This window comes from Schistocerca cancellata, chromosome 9 (genome assembly GCF_023864275.1).
Source record: "Schistocerca cancellata isolate TAMUIC-IGC-003103 chromosome 9, iqSchCanc2.1, whole genome shotgun sequence".
Classification (NCBI taxonomy): domain Eukaryota; kingdom Metazoa; phylum Arthropoda; class Insecta; order Orthoptera; family Acrididae; genus Schistocerca; species Schistocerca cancellata.
In genome coordinates this window covers 319253998-319273440 of record NC_064634.1, presented here as the reverse complement: position 1 = coordinate 319273440, position 19443 = coordinate 319253998, and the positions used below count along the sequence as shown (strand labels likewise).

General features: G+C 43.3%; 1 protein-coding gene across 1 annotated transcript in view; it reads left to right on the top strand.

The window, feature by feature from the left end:
- Positions 1-19443, top strand: part of LOC126100465 (uncharacterized) — a 164161-nt gene that overhangs the window by 89001 nt on the left and 55717 nt on the right. The window contains exon 2 of the mRNA XM_049911072.1: positions 15489-15640. Within this exon, the coding sequence (XP_049767029.1) occupies positions 15489-15640 (152 nt within the window). The remainder of the gene's footprint in view (positions 1-15488; positions 15641-19443) is intronic.

Here is a 19443-nt window from a genome sequence, read left to right as displayed (position 1 = left end):
GCTCCGAGCCAGACGCCCTGTAGTGTGGATACCATTGATCCCAAACCAACACCATCTGCGCCTTTAATGGTGTCAAGCCAGAGCTCATAGCTCATTCAAGGTCTTTTACGTTTTCTGATGAAAGCTGGTTCGGTCTCGACGCCAGTGATAGCTGTGTGTTGGTTAGGAGGGGGGCAGTTGAGGGCCTGCAGTCAACCTTTCTGCGTGCTAGGCACTCTGGAGCTACACCTGGAGTTGTGGTCTAGGTGCGATTTCGTATGACAGCAGGAGCACTCTCGTGGTTATGCCACTCACCCTGACGGTAAATCTGTACATCAGTCTGGTGACCCGACCAACAGTGCTGTCGTCCATGAACAGCATTCCAGAGCGCGTTTTCCAACAGGATAAGCTCGCCCATATACCTCAGTTAAAGCCCAAGGTGCTCTACAGTGTGTCAATATGTTACCTCGGCCTTCTCGATCACCAGATTTGTCTCCAATCGAGCGTGTATGTTAAAACATCGGACGGCGCCTTCATCTTCATCCACAAACTTTAAACTTCCCTGTAATGACCGTCAAAATGAAACATTCGTGCAAATCCATCCCACAAAATGACGTTCGGCACCTGTACAACATAACGCATGCCCGTTTGCATGGTTGATTCAGCATTATCGCAGTTACACCGGTTATTAGTGTACCAGCATTTCACATTTGCAATGTCTTATTTTGCGCGTACATTAAGCTGTGATCTTGCAATGTTAATCACGTAAATACGTTCCCGAAATTTCATTACTCTGCATTAATTATTTTTTCGTGATGAGATTTTTTTTCCTTCAGTGTATTTAATCTACGTGCTAATTCTTAAGAATTCAAATAAGATTACTTGTAAAATACTGTAAGCAATGAATGAATGGCTCACAAATGTATTGGTATCTACAGAGATATAATTTTTAAATTATTTGCTTTTGTAATTTATACTTCCAAAAATTTTTGGCAGCCCAATTTATGACTTTCCGCAGCCCGACAGTTGCCGATAATGGATCTAGAGTTACGGTTGAGTGTTTTGTTGAAGTTAATCTTCCGTCCTCCATTCATCTTCCTCTCATCTCTTAGTTCACCATAGAAGACCTTCTTCCACAAGCTATGTTGGGTCCAGACCTCATGCCCCGGCGGCGTAAGTGGTTTTTCAGCAACATCGTCTAAAGACAAGGCAAGTGTGCCCTCCTCTGTGTCCACTTTACCTGAAGTGTCAACCTGACTCATTTCAGATTTTCTGGACATTATTCATATAGTGTCATGATGTTTTAAAGTGAACAGTAGTGTAGGGAGAACTGCTGTGTACACAGAGAGCTAGGTACATAACAGTGAACATGATGGAGGAAGTTTTGCAGACCAGTTTTTCCAACCACAACAGCTGCTGCTCTTACGCGGCCAGTGACGCCGATGTGAAAAGTATAGTTTCTTGTCGTCTGAATATTTCCCAGCCGGCCGGTGTGACCGATCGGCTCTAGGCGCTTCAGGTTCGAATCCTGCCTCGGGCATGGATGTGCGTGTCGTCCTTAGGTTAGTTAGATTTAAGTAGTTCTAAGTTCTAGGGGACTGATGACCTCAAATGTTAAGTCCCATAGTGCTTAGAGCCATTTGAACCATTTTTTTTAATATTTCCCAGATACTTCAATGTATCAACGTATTCCAGTATATTGCCATGGCCATTTTTTCGGATAGTCTGTCTTCTGATCGGTTTGATGCGACTTACTGTAACTTTGTTTCCTATACCAATCTCTTCATCAAGTGAAGGGACCTGTACCAAACGGCCTAGGTCATTTCTTGGATATATTCCAATCACTGTCTTTCCATACAGTTCTTACCAAGTACCTTACAAGTCATTCCCTGGCGTCTTAATACATCTCGTCTCATCCTGTTGCTTCTTCTTCTTCTGTTCTACACATCTTTCCTCCCCGATTTTATGGAGATACTGCTCACTTCTTTTCTTAGGAGTCGAGCTACACTGAGGTCATGGAATGGCCATATGCTCACATGCAGATGGCGGTAGTATCGAGGTACATCGCCGAAGCTGTCATTTGTAACCAGGTAAACCATGTGAAAAGGTTTTCGGCGCGAGATGGCCGCACGACGGGGAACTAAGATTTTGATTGCGGCGTGGTAGTCTGAGCTAGGCGTATGAGACAGTCCTTTTCGGAATTCAATATTTCGAGATCCAAAGTGTCAAGAGTGACCCAAGAATACCAAATTTCAGGCATTCTCTCTCACCATGGACTAAGTAGTGGCCGACGACCTTCCCTTAATGACCGAGTGCGTAGTCAGTACTAACAGACAAGCAACATTGCGTAAAATAAACACAGGAATCAACGTGAGACATACGACGAACGTATCCGTTAGGATAGTGCGATGAATTTTGGCGTGAATGGGCTATGGCAACGCCCGCCGCGGTGGTCTAGCGGTTCTAGGCTCTCAGTCCGGAAACGCGGGACTGCTACGGTCGCAGGTTCGAATCCTGCCTCGGGCATGGATGTGTGTGATGTCCTTACGTTAGTTAGGTTTAAGTAGTTCTAAGTTCTAGGGGACTGATGACCACAGATGTTAAGTCCCATAGTGCTCAGAACCATTTGAACCATTTTTGGCTATGGCAACAGATGACCGACACTAGTGCCTTTGCTAACAGCACATCGCCTGCAGTGCCTCTCTTGGCCTCCTGACCACATCGCTTGAATCCTAGACGACTGAAAAACGGTTTCCAAGCGAGATGAGCACCGATTTAAGTGTAAGAGCTGACTGTAGGGTTCGGTGTGGCGTAGACCCCACGAAGCCTTGGACCCAAGTTGCCAACGAGACACTGTACAAGCTGGTGTGGCTCCGTAACAGTGTGGACTGGGTACTCTGATTCAAATGAATTGACCATTGTCTGGAAATGGTAATTTTCGTTACGTGGACACCATCTGCAGCCATTTGTTTTATGAATCACAATAAGCTATGTCACAGGGCCATAATTGTTCGCAATTTATTTGAAGAACATTGTGGAAAATTTGAGCGAATAATTTGGCGGCCCAGATTAACCGACATGAGTCCCATCGAACATTCACGGGATATAATCGAGAGGTCAGTTGGTGCACAAAATCCTGCACCGGCAACACTGTCGCAAGCATGGACGGCTGTAGAGGCAGCATGGCTCAGTATTTCTGTAGCGGACTTCCAGCAACTTGTTGAGTCCATGCCAGATAGTTCCTGCACGACGTCGTGCTAAAGGAGATCCGACACGATATTAGGAGGTATCCCATGACTTTTGTCACCGCAGCGTAATTGTCAACCGCCTTCTTCAGCTTCACGTCCCAAACTCCTCAATATTCTTCTTTTCCGGTTTGCTCATCGTTCATGACTCACAGCCACACCATGCTATACTCCAGACGTACATTCTCATATTTATTCCTCAAATTGAGACCAATATTTGAAACCAGTAGACAATCTTCTGGCCAGGAATGCCTTCTTCGCCTGTTTTAGTTTGCGTTTTATGTAGTCCATGGTTCGTCTGTCCTGCCATATTTTGATTCCAGGTTAGAAGAATTTCTTCTCTTCGTCTACTTCGTGGCCCCTAACTTTGATCTTAAATTAATCTCTAATTTCACCTCTCCTACTCATTACTTTCGTGATAATCAACTGGTTTCGTTTTACTCAGAGTATCGTGTATAAAACCCTACTGTACTTGAACGTAGTTGGAAAAAAGTTAAACATTAGATACTTCTTCCCTTTAAGACATCATCTCCTTTACTATAGTTAAAGGTTATCAGAGAAATAATTATTCCATAGAAGCGTTTGAAATGTGATGTTTCAGGAGAATGCTGAAGTTTAGATGATGGGTGATAGGATAACTAAGGCGGAGGCACTGAATCCATTTGAGGAAATTTATGGCATCGTCTGACTTAAAGAAGGGATCAGGTGTTGGATACATTCTGAGCAATAAAGAAATCGTCAGTTTGGCAATGGTGAGAAGTGTGGAGGCCAAAAACTGGATCCAAAGCTTGAATACAGTAGTCAGGTTCAAATGTGTTCAAGCAAGGAAAAATAGGCTTGCACAGGATAGATAGGTGTGGAGAGCTGTATCAAACTAGTCTTCGGACTGAAGACCCCAACTACAATAACAATTACTTCGTCCGGTTTTTCTTTCTGGAGAGGGATTTTACCTGCTTTGATTATGGTGCGGCAGACCGCTGCAGCCGTTGAGAGGGGCGCAGCCGTTAGCAGGCTTTACAGAAGGCGGTTCCAACTGCAAAGGATCTGGGATACTCCTTTTATTGACAGCCTGAAGGGGGCTTTCATAAAATCCGAGCACAACACGGCACTTGGGAAGGGTTTCATCCCACGAAGTATATAGAACATTTTTTCTCTGACGTGACAGGGTCTTTTATAGTCGGTAGTTTGCCAAATATGATCAGGACTGTAATTTTGTTGCGAGCTGCAGGGGGGACTTAACAAACAAGTTTGCCCATGGGCGAGAAACAAGCTAAACATTTTGCAGCAATAACGCTGGTTGGGTGAGAAGCCTAAACGTCTAACAAATTTCGAGAGTTGTTTTGAACTCGCGAAATAGGCGACTTGGTCGCGCTTGCGCATGGATTGATGAAGGCAGGTCCGTCGAGACATGGATGCAGATGTTATCGGCAATTAAGTTTTACGGGCGGGCTTTATCATTTTAGTTGAGGCGGGCGTTTTTTTTTTTTTTTTTCACGGCATCAGCTTCTATAGTAGTAGTAGTAGTAGTAGTAGTAGTGGTAGTAGTGGCTGATTGGCAGTCGTGATCCGCAAAGCAGAGTCCCAGCGCCGTGTATTTACGGTCCATTGCTCTGAGCTTACAATTTAAGTGCAGTCTAATTGCTACAGAGAAGTTATCCGTTATCGATGTTATGACCTTTCAACCTTGTCTCGCGAGTTAAGTCAAAACCTGATTCACTGACGTAGTAGCACAGAAAACCTATTTCTATCCGACGGTTAATATTAACATAGCCGGCTGCATTTTAGTTATCATTACTATCTTAGGATAAGCAGTAAACACGATTGACCGACAAACAGGAGCCGCGCGGGATTAGCCGAGCTGTCTTGGGCGCTGCAGTCATGGACTGTGCGGTTGGTCCCGGCGGAGGTTCGAGTCCTCCCTCGGGCATGGGTGTATGTTTGTCCTTAGGATAATTTGGGTTAAGTAGCGTGTAAACTTAGGGACTGATGACCTTAGCAGTTAAGTCCCATAAGATTTCTCACGCATTTGAAATTTTTGACAAACAGGACTTGACTGTAACTTAGGAACAGTACATGCATTACTGACACAGCACGTTCTTTGCGAGTTGAATAAGGATGCAGGCAATACGGCTAGTCGCCATCGTCGCGGAGGACCGCCGAAGTACGGTAAGAGACTGCCAAAATAAACTGCTATAGCTCTACGTTCAATTTCAAGATCTCCATGCCCGGTTGACATTGGTGGGGGAACTATCCGGCCATCTACATCTGTACTTTGCACAGCACTGTAAAGTGGTTGGTGGAGGATGCTTCTCACTGTACCAGTTATTAGCATTTTTCTCCGTTCCTTCCGCGTTTGCAGCGTGGAAGAATGATTACTTAAACATCTTTGCGCACACAGTAAGTCTTCTAACGTTCTCATCGCGATCTCTATGGGAGTGATATATACGGGGGTTGTAGAATATTCCTAGATTCCTCACTTAAAGCTGGTTGTCGAAATTTATTAAGTGGACTTTCACGGAATAGAATCAAACTATCTCGAGTTTAGTTCTAACAAGGAGATGTCCTCAGTGGTGGGATCGACTTTTTGAAACCATCTATACGTTACTGTAGATTAAGGTCGTAGCCGTCACATTCTGCAACCATTCACCTTGGTGGGCACTCATTTGCTGTTAATCGACGAAAAAGAAATTTCGGAATGTCATGTTATGCTTTATAGGTTGAAAAACGAAATGTCATATGAACTGGTTGTGTAGCGTAATGGTTATACTATAGGCTTCATAGGTAAGAGTTTGTGGGTTCGACTATCGTCAGGTGCTTCAAAATTTATTTTTAAATTTTTAACGGGATGACTTCGACCGTTGTTTTTATTCAATTAATGTCTTTAAATGTATTTTTTTAATTTCTGTCCCTTCGTCGCACTATTTTAATCGCCATACTAACTTTCTCAATTGCTCTCATTTTTTCTTCCCAAGTTTCTATTTCTTGTTGGAATCTTTGTGCATGTGAATTTAATTCTTTTATTTATCCATCATAATATTTAAACATTTGAAAAAGCTGATCTATCTGTTAAAACACAAATGGCGAAAATATCTATCTATTTGCGAAATGGTTTCAAACATGTAATTTTCGTTATAAGACGTACGTTTTCTTGGGTTGCAATCGGTATAAAAACATTTAAATCATAGATTAAGGCAGCTGAAGATTTAAACGAAATGAGGATTATAAGTAAAACGAAATTCAGGTAAAATCAGGAACAGAAATAATGACTGCAAGAACATGACTGTAGATTTAGGAAGGGAAATTGAATCGAGAGTAAGACATGGAAATACTAAATTCATATGCACAAAAATTTCAACTGGAAAATGAGATAGGAAGAAAAAAATGAAAGGAAACGAGAAAGTTAGTACGGTGATTAAAATTATGTGACAAAGGAATAGAAATAAAAAATTACATTTAAACTATTTAATTGAATTAAAGTAATTATCAGAGTCATTTCTATAATGATTTAAAAATAAAAAACGCCAAAGCGCTCGATGAAGTTCAAACCTACAACGTCTTGCATATGTGGCTTGTGCTGTAACCATCAAGCTACGCAACTTGTCTGTGTAACACGTCTTTTTAAAAACTATACAGCATAACTCAAAATTTCGAAATTTTGTCATGGATTACACGCAAACGAAGGCCCGCCAGGGTGAATGGCTGCAGAGTGTTAATAGCTGGGACCTTAACCTACATAATCGTTTAGGTGGTTTCAATAAGTCGAACCTACCGCTGCGGACCTCTGCTTGTGAGTGCCGATGACTGAAAGCAACGGGAACGTTTCCAAAAACATTTCTAACGCCAGTATACCGTTAAGCGGAAACAAAGAACCTGGCGACTTTCATGAGGTCGTCGCTCTTCCTGTAGACACCGTGTCAACGCCACCTGAGCAAATAGAGGAATGCTGCTGACTTGGCGTGTATATTTCGGAGAAAGGTTTTTGTGGTCGGTGGGCTGAGTCACAAGTTCGCTCCGCCACCCACGCGGCTGCAGTCCGCTTCCGCCAGCGAGCCCGAAACACTCCGGGGTCACTCGCCACGGCACCGGCCCGTGTCACTGACCACCGTGGTCAGTAAAGCACCTACCGCCGGCAAACTAGTTGCGCCGGTCATCGCCGCCACCGGCCTCGTGGCATTTCCTTTCAGACAACCACAGGCTCTGCGGGCTTGCGTGCGAGGCCAGGAGCTCTCTCACTCACTGATACATGTTATGGCCATTACCAGAGTGACATCACTGCACTTCTCCAGTCTCGGAAGTAGTGTGTATTATATATTTGTCGACAGCAACGCCACTAAGCGATAATCATAGGAATCATAAAATGAGAGGTGCGAATAACTTACACAGAAACAAATCTCTGTATATAAAAGGCAATGTCCTGACTGACTGATTGACCTCATCATCGCCCAGCCCAAACCGATAAGGATAGAAACTTGAAATTTGGATAAAGTTTGGATCTTATACTGTAGGCGTGGTTTAAGGAGGGATTGTCCGAAATTCTGCTCCTAAGGTGACGAAATGGGGATTAAAGGCTTTTGAAAGTGTGTCGCTGTTAAGGAATTTTGAAGCTAGAACTACAAAAATTGGTATTTGGTTTCTCTGTCAGAAAATAAAAAAAATACGTATTTCAGTATTTTTGGAAAGCCAACCACTAAGGGGTAAAACAGTCGGTGAAATTTTTTTGAAAATAAATAATTCTTAAAGAACTATAAAGAATTTTTAAGGCTACATTTATGACAGTATTTGACTTCTCAATTACAAATAAAAAAATGTTTTTCAGGTTTTCTGGAAATTCAATCCCTAAGAGAGTACAATAGGGGATGGAAATTCTTAAGAAAATATTTCGATACATTAAAAAAAAAATTAAAGCTAAATGTATGAAAACTGGTATTAAAGCTAAATTTATGGAAATTGGTATTTCACTTCTCGGTTAGATATAAAGGAATACGCGTTAGGGGATGAAAGTTGCTATGGAAATATCTCCACAAGAACGCAAAAGGCACGATCAATAATAACTTTGAATTAACCGGTCACTCTGATTAAAAGAAATTAGCTATCGACTGTTTTTTAATAATACATAATTGAAAAAGTCGGTCGCAAATTTCTTTTAATCGGAGTGACCGGTTTCAATCTTTAAGGATCATCTTCAGACTCTGAAATAACATACGTGCAGATAGAGGGAAGTCCACCTGCCGTTCTGAGTATATGTAGTTTGGAATTGTATTTCAGTGTATATATGATACTGTAAGGATCTCTCTATCTGTACGTATGTTATTTCAGAGTCTGAAGATGATCCTTAAGGATTGAAACCGGTCACTCCAATTAAAAGAAATTTGCGATCAAGACTGTTTTTAATTATATATATTTAATTCTATAAGATCGCTGATAATGTTTTCAAACATTTTAAAACTTTGGACTCCAGCTACCAGAATCGCTTTTTGGTTAGAAGTACATTTGGAAAAGACCATGCTTGTATGGCTTTAACTAGCGTGAAAAGCTTAGAAGGTGCAGCAATTTATGAACAACATAAACATTAGATTAAATAAAAACAAAAAACAAAATCTCTGCACATCATATAGTCTACGCGACACTAGCAACGGGTGCGAAGCTAGTAAGCAACAGAAACTGCAGCTCTTCTAAATTTATTAAACACAGCCACAGATAAACAGTTAACTGCCACCGCTTTTGGAGTGGACATAGTGCCTGCAGTAAAAATGTGTTGCACTAACGTGGCAGAGAAAATTATAAACAAAGTAGTCTATAAAGTACCACATAATGACGGAGGTTTCTCTGGGGATATGCATAAAGAAAATGGAGTGTGTATTTTATTTTGCATTTTATGTAAGGTATGCTGTATAACGGCTTTGTTGCTTTTTTTAACCACAGCTAAAAGAAAACACGTTGACAAAAGGAAGAGAATCTTACTCTGAACGTTAGGAACACAGACGTAAAATTGTGCACTTTTGAGCAGAATAATGGTAGCAGGAGGCAAGGAGATTGACGGAACACACTTTTATTGATAATGTCGCTTGTTCTTTGATACGTCCTTACCGTTGCCACATGGCACATACATATTTTCTTGTGAGACTACACGGAGTACACAGAATAAATGTTTGCAGTTTATCACAGTAGTGTAGAGGAAGCCCAGACGAATGGTTTGGTATAGGCCACTTGTGCTCCATCAAGTCGGGAATCTACGACAGTTTGACTTACAAAAACCACGTACGCTACAGCGCATGCGCCATGCGTGGGATTTTCAATATTCTCTTGCTCCCTGCGAGCAAACTACTAGTCCTGAAGAAAAAATGAGTAGGTAGTTGTCTGTAGGAAATTTAATATGCAGTTCAGTTTTCTACAGGACACGATTTCGCTAGAGGTCGCAGTATGAGTTACACAAGTGAAACGTACAAAAGTGGTCTTCAAACGCAATTCCACCCGCGCTCTCTCCGCCCCCATGTCGGGTTTTTTAGTATGTTGTTCGTGGCACCCCCTCCTACCACTTCTCACAAATTAGTGACACCGGAATTGTTTCCAGTATTAGATCTTCTTTTCTCTCCATTCTCTGGGGTAGACGCCACTGGCTTAGCCGTGCACTTGCAACTTGCAACATTGAAGTCTCTGTAAATTTTACCTCAGTTTTGTGAAGTTTGACAACATAAAATTATCAACTTGTTTGTCTGGACTTCTTACTATGGAACTGAAACGTTTTATGCTAAACGTGTAGAAGTCTTTTTTCTTTCATTACTTTCAGGGGGAAGATTAATTTAATAATATTAACGAAATGGCCGATTATGCCAGTGGCGTGATAGCCCTGTCATTGACGATCAAAAATATTCTTTCTTCCAAAACTGCTAACCATAACGGTATGTAGCAGAACTTCTGCGGATTTTTGAAGGTGGGAGACGAGGTACTGGCGGAACTGAAGCTGTCACGACGTTCCGTGAGACGTGCTTGGGTAGCTCAGATTGTGGAACACTTATCCGAAATATAAAGGCCAGGTTTGACTCTAGGTCTGGCACAGTTTTAAGGTGCCAGAAAGTATCAAGACCGAAAAAGTCGCCGGCCTTGGTGGCCGAGCGGTTCTAGGCGCTACAGTCTGGAACCACGCGACCGCTACGGTCGCATGTTTGAATCCTGCCTCGGGCATGGATGTGTGTGATGTCCTTAGGTTAGTTAGGTTTAAGTAGTTCCAAGTTCTAGGGGACTGATGACCTCAGAAGTTAAGTCCCATAGTGCTCAGAGCCATTTGAACCATTTTTGAACCGAAAAAGTCGAACAAGAGAAACAATTCATGTAGTCTCAAATTTTTGTACAGTTGTAAGAGGGAGTCCTGTGAAAAACATAATAAATATTCTGAACGGTGGGAGGTGTGTGAGGATGGGGTGCATTTGAAAGTCACTTTTGAACGTTTCTTTTGAATAACTCGAAAACTGCGTCCTCTAGCGGAAACATACACCAGTGGAAAATTAAACTACATTAAATGTCCAACAAAAAGATCATATTGTTTTTTTTCTTCTAGGATAAATTATTTGCGCACAAGAACGAGAGAATATTGACGATCTCAGGCACTGCGCGTGCCCTATAGCTTAGGTGCTTTTTGTATGCCAATTCGTTGTAGTTTCCAGATTATTTGGACCATAAGTGCCACATATGGAATTGTTGGTCTCGATGTTCTCTATACCGCTGTGGTATATTATAAACAATTATGTTCAAATCCTGTATGTGCTTGTACAAACTGTACTATGTTATTGAAGTGGTACGGATTATTTTTAAGTTTCCTTCAGATTCTGATGCAGAGAAATGAATGTGAATGCGTCATCAGAGATTGCTGTAAATTCTTATCAGTTACGCTTATAATCAGCTGGCGTACTAGATGGAAAAATAATTAACTCCAGGATATTGAACGAAGAGATTTACGTCCCCCGCCAAGAGCGATTTCACCTACATATACATCTAATACTACCTATATATACCGCACGCCACTGTACAGTTCGTGGTAGAAGGTACTCCGTTACGAATTCAGTGCTGTTCTATTAGTGTACTGAGTGAGGAAAAAATTACTGCCTATGTGCCTCCTTAGTAGTCCTTGGATATCATAGGAGATATTGAGTATAATCAACGAAAGGAGAAAACGTGAAAATGCAGCAAATTGCAGATTGGATGTAGACAAAATGAGATAGTCAGGAACTGCAAATGGCTAAGCAGAAATGGCTAGAATACAAACGTAAGGATATAGGTGCACGTATCTCTAGGATAAATGTAGAACCTTTGGAGAAAAGAGAAGCAATTGTACGAATTTAAAGAGCTCAGATGGAAAACCATTATTAAGCAAAGAAGAGAAAGCTGAAAGGAGCATGTATAGGGGCTGTAAAAGGAAAATGAGCTTGAAGGTAATGTTATAGAAACAGATGAGGACGTAGATGAATATGAGATGGGAGATACGATACTGGGAGAATAATTTGACAAAGAACTGAAAGATCTTGGTCGAAACAAAGCTCCGAGAGTAGACAACAGTTCCTCAGAATTATTGAGATACTTGGGAGAACCAGCCATGACAAAACTGTTCCATCTGGTACGCAAGAAATGAGACGGGGGAAATAACTTCAGACTTCAAATAGAATGTAATGATTCTAGTTACAAAGAAAGCAGGTGCTGATAGAATAAATATTACTCAACTATCAGTTTAATTATTCATGGTTGAAAATGTTAACACGAATACACGAATTAAGCCTTATTTACAGAGGAGTGGAAGAACTGGTTGAAGTCGGCCTCGAGGAGGATCAGTTTGGATTCCGGAGAAAAGCAGGAACAAACAAGGCAATAGTGACCCTACGACTTACCGTATAAGGTGGGCCAAAGAGAAGCAAACCTACCTTTATAGCATTTGAAGACTTGAAAAAAGCTTTTGACAATGTTGACTGAAAGGCACCCTTTTGATATCCTGAAGATAGCAGGGTTAAAATGCAGTAAGCGAAAGCTTGTTTGTAGCTTGAACAGAAACCAGACTGGAATTGTAAGACTCGAAGGACATGAAAGGAAAGCAATGCTAGAGAAGGGAGCGAGACAGCGTTGTAGCGTATCCGCGAAGTTATTCAATCTGTACATTGAGCAAGCAGTAAACAAAAGAAAAATTCGGAGTAGGAATTAAAGTTCAAGGGGAAGAAATAAAAACTTTGACGTTTGCCGATGGCATCGTAATTCTCATACAGCAAAGTACTTGGAAGAGCAGTTGAGCGGAATGGACAGTGACTTGAGAAAAGGATGTAAGATGAACACCAATAAAAGCACCAGTTTCGGAAACCTATGTCCATTTTCCAACCATCCGTATCAAAGTATGACAATACTGGCAAAAGCCTGAGTACAAAAACTGCATCTGCAGTGATGATCACATCTGCAATGATGATCAAAGCGGCACTACGGCCGACTCATCAACATTAAATAAACCATCTAGAGCAGATTTCGGACAGAGCGAGGTGTCGCAGTGGTTAGCACACCGGACTCGCATTCGGGAGGACTACGGTTCAAACCCGCGTCCGGCCATTCTGATTTAGGTTTTCCGTGATTTCCCTAAATCGCTTCAGACAGATGTCAGGATTGTTCCTTTGAAAGGGCAAGCCCGACTTCCTTCCCCGTCCTTCGCTAACTCGATGGGACCGATGACCTCTCTGTTTTGTCCCTTCCCTCGAATCAACCAACCAACAGATTTTGGATTTCTCCAGTGTCTGCTGGAGTATGAAGTCAGGTTGCATGGGTCCCAGTTGTCGCAAGGCAAACGCACTGAACACGTCAAGTTAAACATAACTGTTGACGGTACTCTCGGTGAAAAATGGTAGACCAATGAAGTACACTCCTGCTCATAAATTAAAGATAATCGCAGAATATGGTGCCGCACAACGTGGCACTACAAAAAACTGGCACTAATAACATAGGCACATAGGGAACACACACGACACAGATCTGTAAGTGCACGGTATTGGTGATAAGTTGAGAAAACCGTCCCGAAACACATGTGCTACAAAACGCCACTGTTTCCTGCGCATGTACCTCGACATCAATATGGGATATGATCACCATGCACACGTACACAGGCCGCACAACGGGTTGGCATACTCAGGATCAGGTGGTTGAGCAGCTGCTGGGGTATAGCCTCCCATTCTTGCACCACTGCCCGTCGGCGCTCCTGAAGTGTCGTAGGGGTTTGAAGACGTGCAGCGATACGTCGACCGAATGCATCCCAGACGTGCTCGATGGGCTTTAGGTCTGGAGAACAGGCAGGCCACTCCATTCGCCTGATATCTTCTGTTTCAAGGTACTCCTCCACGACTGCAGCTCGGTGGGGCCGTGCGTTATCATCCATCAGGTGGGACCCACTGCACCCCTGAAAAGGTGGACATACTGGTGCAAAATGACTCCCGATACATCTGACCTGTTACAGTTCCTCTGTCAAAGACATGCAGAAGTGTACGTGCACCAATCATAATCCCACCCTACACCATCAAACCACGACCTCCATACAGGTCCCTTTCAAGGAAATTAATCGGTTGGTATCTGGTTCCTGGTTCACGCTATATGAAAACCCGGCGAGAATTACTGTTCAAACTATACCTGGACTCGTTCGTGAACATGTACTGTGTTCTTGACACCAGGCTTTAAGGGCTCTCCTGTGACCAGGGGTCAGTGGAATGCACGTTGCAAGTCTCCGGGCGAATAAACCATTTCTGTTCAGTCGTCTGTAGAGTGTGTGTCTGGAGGTAACTGTACAGTGGCTGCGGTAAGATCCTGAGCAAGGCTACCTGCAGTACTCCGTGGCCGTCTGCGGGCACTGATAGTGAGATATAGGTCTTCTTGTGTTGTTGTACACTGTGGACGTCCCGTACTGTAGCGCCTGGACACGTTTCCTGTCTGCTGGAATCGTTGCTATAATCTTGAAATTACACTTTGTGGCACACAGAGGGCCCGTGCTACGACCTGCTGTGTTTGATCAGCCTCCAGTCGCCCTAGTGTTCTACCCCTCATAACGTCATCAATATGTGTTCTTTGAGCGATTTTCAACACACAGTCACCATTAGCACGTCTAAAAACGTCTGCACACTTACTCGCTGCACCGTACTCTGACATGTAGCAACACACCTCTGTGTATGTGGACTGCTGCCTGCGCAACCGTGCGACGACCGCAGGTCAAATGCACAGCTTGGTCATACCCCGAGGTGATATAAACACACAAGCCGCCCACCAGAGCGATGTTTCACCATGTATCAGCATCATGCTTAATTTATGAGCGTGAGTGAGGTTGTGAATAAGTCCGCGCCACACAATGACACACTCTTTCCATCGCTCATGTAACATGAGGCCGCTCCGATTCACATATACAAAAATTACTATAGTTCAAAGTTGCTGAATAATGAAAAAAATGACTCCTTTCCCAAAAAGTCATTGTCTTTGCCAGTCTTGACTAGAACAACCACTGCAAATTATCAACGCTGAGGTCTGTCCATCGACTTCAGTGCCTGAAGCAGCTGCGCCTTGTAGGGACAAAGATGTAAGTTCGTATGGGAGACAGCGCACTGTTAATCGTGGTATTTCCAATTCTCTGGCCGCCATACGTACTGATTTTGTCGGATTCGTTGCAGACACCCGTCCACGATGGCGTCTGAAACAAATGGGTAACTCTCTCCCTGGTTAAGGGCAACGCTACTGTTCCTATAAATGGCGTATGCCAAGCCGGAATAGTCTGCTAGGACGGTGGTTTCTTTCCGTTCTGTGTCCCAAAGTCTCCTTGCACTTTAGTATCGGACTTCGCCTCTATGAACCGGGCTACACATTGAGCTTTCTCCTATGACGTCCACAATTTTGCTCAGCTCTACGGCAGTTGGTAAACATACAAAAAAACTTTTGAATCATGTTGTCTCATGTTTGCAAATGAGTTATTATCTGGTACACTTCTGAAGTTATTGAAGTCTAAAGGCCAGCCGCTGTGGACGAGCGATTCTAGGTGCTTCAGTCGGGAACCGCGCTGCTGCTACGGTCGCAGGTTCGAATCCAGCCACGGCCATAGATGTGTGTGATGTTCTTAGGTTAGTTAGGATTAAATAGTTCTAAGTCTAGGGGACTGATGACCTCCCACAGTGCTTAGAGCCATTTGAAACATTTTTTAAAAGTCTAAAGTCGTAAAGATAGCATATGACCATCTGTATGTGGACAGGGGTTTGCAGTGTCTTGTGCTTGCAGGTGTGCTGCTGGAGCGCCGCGGTGGCGCTGGTAGGCGGATCGGCCAGCCCTTGTCGAGGGCCGGCGGAGGGCACCCGCCTCAAGTACGTGTGGGGCGACGCGCTCACAGACCATCCGGACTGCAGGGGGCCCACAGGGCAGGCCTACCCCATGTGAGTACTGTTGCGCCGCCATTGCAGTGGGAAACTCATATCACTGTGCTCACTTTCTTCACCAGTCCCGTATTTGCAGCGTTTTTAAACTGTGTTAAATCACCATCTTGAAGGTCCTTCATACATAGAGGCCTTACAGACAGGCCAACTTCCATTTCCTTCGTACTTACAGCATTTGAAGGTCGTAGCTTTTGAAGGTCAATACCCGGACATCAATTCCTAAAGCACTACGAGAAACCTCTCTAAACATCTGGGAAAAAATCTGCTTCGAAGATTTGAGTATTTGCAAGCACAGTCAACTTCAAAAAATTTCGAACAACGTATACTCTAAGACAAAAAAAAAATTAAGACACACCACGAGGGAATTACTCGAATGGAACGGAAATTGGTAGCTGTTATGTACGTGTACGAACAAACAAATGATTACAATTTCAGAAAAAACTTCATGATTTATTAAAGAGATAGAGCTTCACAAATTGAGCATATCAGTAACGCATTAGTCCACCTCTGGCGCTTATGCAAGCAGTTATTTGTCTCGGCATTGATTGGTAAAGTTGTTGGATGTCCTAAGGATATCGTGCCAGAATCTGTCCAATTGGTGCTGTAGATCGTGAAAATCCCGGCATGGTTCGAGGATCTTGTCCATAATGTTCTCAATTGGGAGTAGATTCGTGAAACTTGCTGGCCAAGATAGGGTCGGGGAAGCACGAAGACAAGCATTAGAATCTCTTGCTGTGTGCGGGCGGGCATTATCTTGCTGAAATGTAAGCCGAGGATGGCTTGTGTTGAAGAGCAATAAAACAGTGCATAGAATATCGTCGACCTACCACTGTGCTGTAACAGTACCGTGGATGACAATCAAAGGGATCCTGCAGCGAAAGTAATCGCATCCTAGACCATCACTTCCGATTGCAGGCCGTATGGCGGACCACAGTCATGTTGGTATCCTACCGCCATCCTGGACATCTCCAGACACGTCTTCGGCCTGACATCTCAGTGTCTGGAGTAGAATTGTCTACAGTGATGAGGCCGCTTCTAACTGAACTGTGGAAATGCCTCGGACAACGGGGAATACCAGCCTGGCTGCCGCCCACTATGCGGTAAGATATCCCACAGGACATCCAGCAATTCTGTCAATCGATGCCAAGCTTGCATAAGGGCCAGAGGTGGACTAACGCGTTATTGACTTATTCAGTTTGTGAAGATCTTTCTGTTCACTAAATCATCCGTCTTTTTCTAAAATTGTAAGCAATTGTTTGTTTGTACACGTAGATCACAGCTACAGATTTCCGTCCCCTTAGGCTAATTCCATCAAGGTGTGTCGGTTTTGTTTTAGAGGGTACAAGAGCCTCTGGTAGCTGAATGAACAAATCACTTAAATTATCAACACAAATATCCACATTTTTACTTATTTCTAATGGACGTAAATTTTTAAGTTAAGGCTGTTCAAATAACATAGTACTGCCCGGGCGGGAAGGAGTGCCAGTCCCCGGCCGAATCCGTCCGGCGGATTAGTGTCGAGGTCCGCTGTGCCGGGCAGTCTGTGGATGGTTTTTAAGGAGGTTTTCCATCTGCCTCGGCGAATGCGGGCTGGTTCCCCTTATTCCGCCTCAGTTACACCACGTCGGCGATTGCTACGCAAACACTGTCTCCACGTACACGGTAATCGCTCTACCATGCAAACATTTGGGGCTACACACGTCTAGTATGAGAGGTTCCCGAAGGCAGGAGATGTCCACTGGGGGCCGAACCGCACAATAACCCTGGGTTCGGTGTGGGGCGGCGGTGGGGTGAGTGGACTGCTGTAGCCTGTTGTGAGGTTGTGTACAACTGCGGGCTACGGCGGCGACGAAGCCTCTCCGTCGTTTCTCGGTCCCCAGTTCCATGCAATACTATACAACATAGTACTGAGAAAGTGTTCTACAAGAAAATGTCATCAATTTACGTCCTTTAATATTCGATATTACGTATACGGCATGCTATCCCATATGTGGGAAACATCTGAGGAATGGATAGCTTACCTAAGAAGTAGTAAGAGAATTCATACATACGTATTATCAGTTAACAAAAAAAAAATGGTTCAAATGGCTCTGAGCACTATGGGACTTAACACCTATGGTCATCAGTCCCCTAGAACTTAGAACTACTGAAACCTAACTAACCTAAGGACATCACACAACACCCAGTCATCACGAGGCAGAGAAAATCCCTGACCCCGCCGGGAATCGAACCCGGGATATCAGTTAACATTTTCGTTCGTAAATTTTTGTTTTTTCCACGTCTGTTCTACAAGTATTTTTTCTTTTAAGATTTTGTTAAAAAAAAGAAAAAATTACAAATGGCTCTGAGCACTATGGGACTTAACTGCTGAGGTCATCAGTCCCCTAGAACTTAGAACTACTTAAACCTAACTAACCTAAGGACATCACACACATCCATGCCCGAGGCAGGATTCGAACCTGCGACCGTAGCGGTCGCGCGGTTCCAGACTGTAGCGCCTAGAACCGCTCTGCCACTGCGGCCGGCTCAGATTTTGTCTTCTCATGGCTAAATTAAATATTCAAAATGCATACCGTTAGTTCCAATACACGCTTGTAAACGCCGCATCTTGGATTGTCGCTCCCATATTCCAGGTTTCTGCTCGACTCTTCTTTAACTCGCTGGCGTAGAATATCAACATTAGCAATAGGTCTCGTATAAGCTACGCCCTTTAAATGTACCCCAGAATAAAAATGTTAGGTGCTGAGATCAAGAGATCGGGCAAGCCAAGATGTTTCCGCCTCACAACCTGTCAAATTATTTGCGGAACGCTGATTTAAAATTGTTCTTGCTTGCAGAGCAAAATGAGGTAGTACCCCATTGCGCATAAATCACCCGTTCTGACGCAAGTTTAGCGGAACATCTTCGAGCAACACGTTTAAATGTCCCATTGAAAAGTCACTGTATGATGCTGTAGTGAGTGTTCCATGGAAAATGAAAATCCAGTTAATCTGTATCTAATTACGGCAGGTCATACATTAATGTTAAATTGTTGTTGATGTTTTGTTTCCAAAGCATACATGTATGTTGTGAAAATTCTGCACTCCAATTCTGGTAAACTTTGCTTTATCAGTGAATAGAATGATAGACAGAAAGTATGGTCCTGAGCACACATCCCCAGTAACAAAGTACAAAAGGCTTTTCTGGACTGACAATCCGTTTCAGTAAGACCTTGCACTCTATGAAGATGGTATGGATAAAAAAGTTCCTCTTGCAACACTTTTCACACTGTTGCACGCCTCACGTTCTCAGTTTCTGCTAATTCTCTGGTACTGCAGCCATTATTCTCCCCAACATGATAAAGTACTCAATCTTCTAAATCAGGTGTTGTAACACTGTTTGGTCTTCCACGAGGAAAAGCCCTTTTATTTTTCTTCAAATAAGCCTGCCTTCGCAAGGCGTACATGTATTATGTGAAAGATCTTATTGTTCGGCAAATGTGTATTAGGAAATCTTTCAGCATATAAACATATGGCTTCAGATACATTGCAGTTTGCGAGTCCATACATCCTTTGCATGTTCGCCATGTCCTGATTAAAATAAATTTTACCCATAAATGTACAGTACAATAAGATTACGCCCGACCTGGCGTCACACCCGTGACTGGTAGCCACACAACACGCCGCTCCCCAGCTGAGGTTGCAACTCACGCTTGTTCTGTGACGCTTGTCTCGGAAATAGCCGATTCGATTCCTGGTGGCGGAGGCATTTCAGTACACACTAAACGCGAGTCCAGTAAGAACTGTAGAGTAAGTTTCCACTAC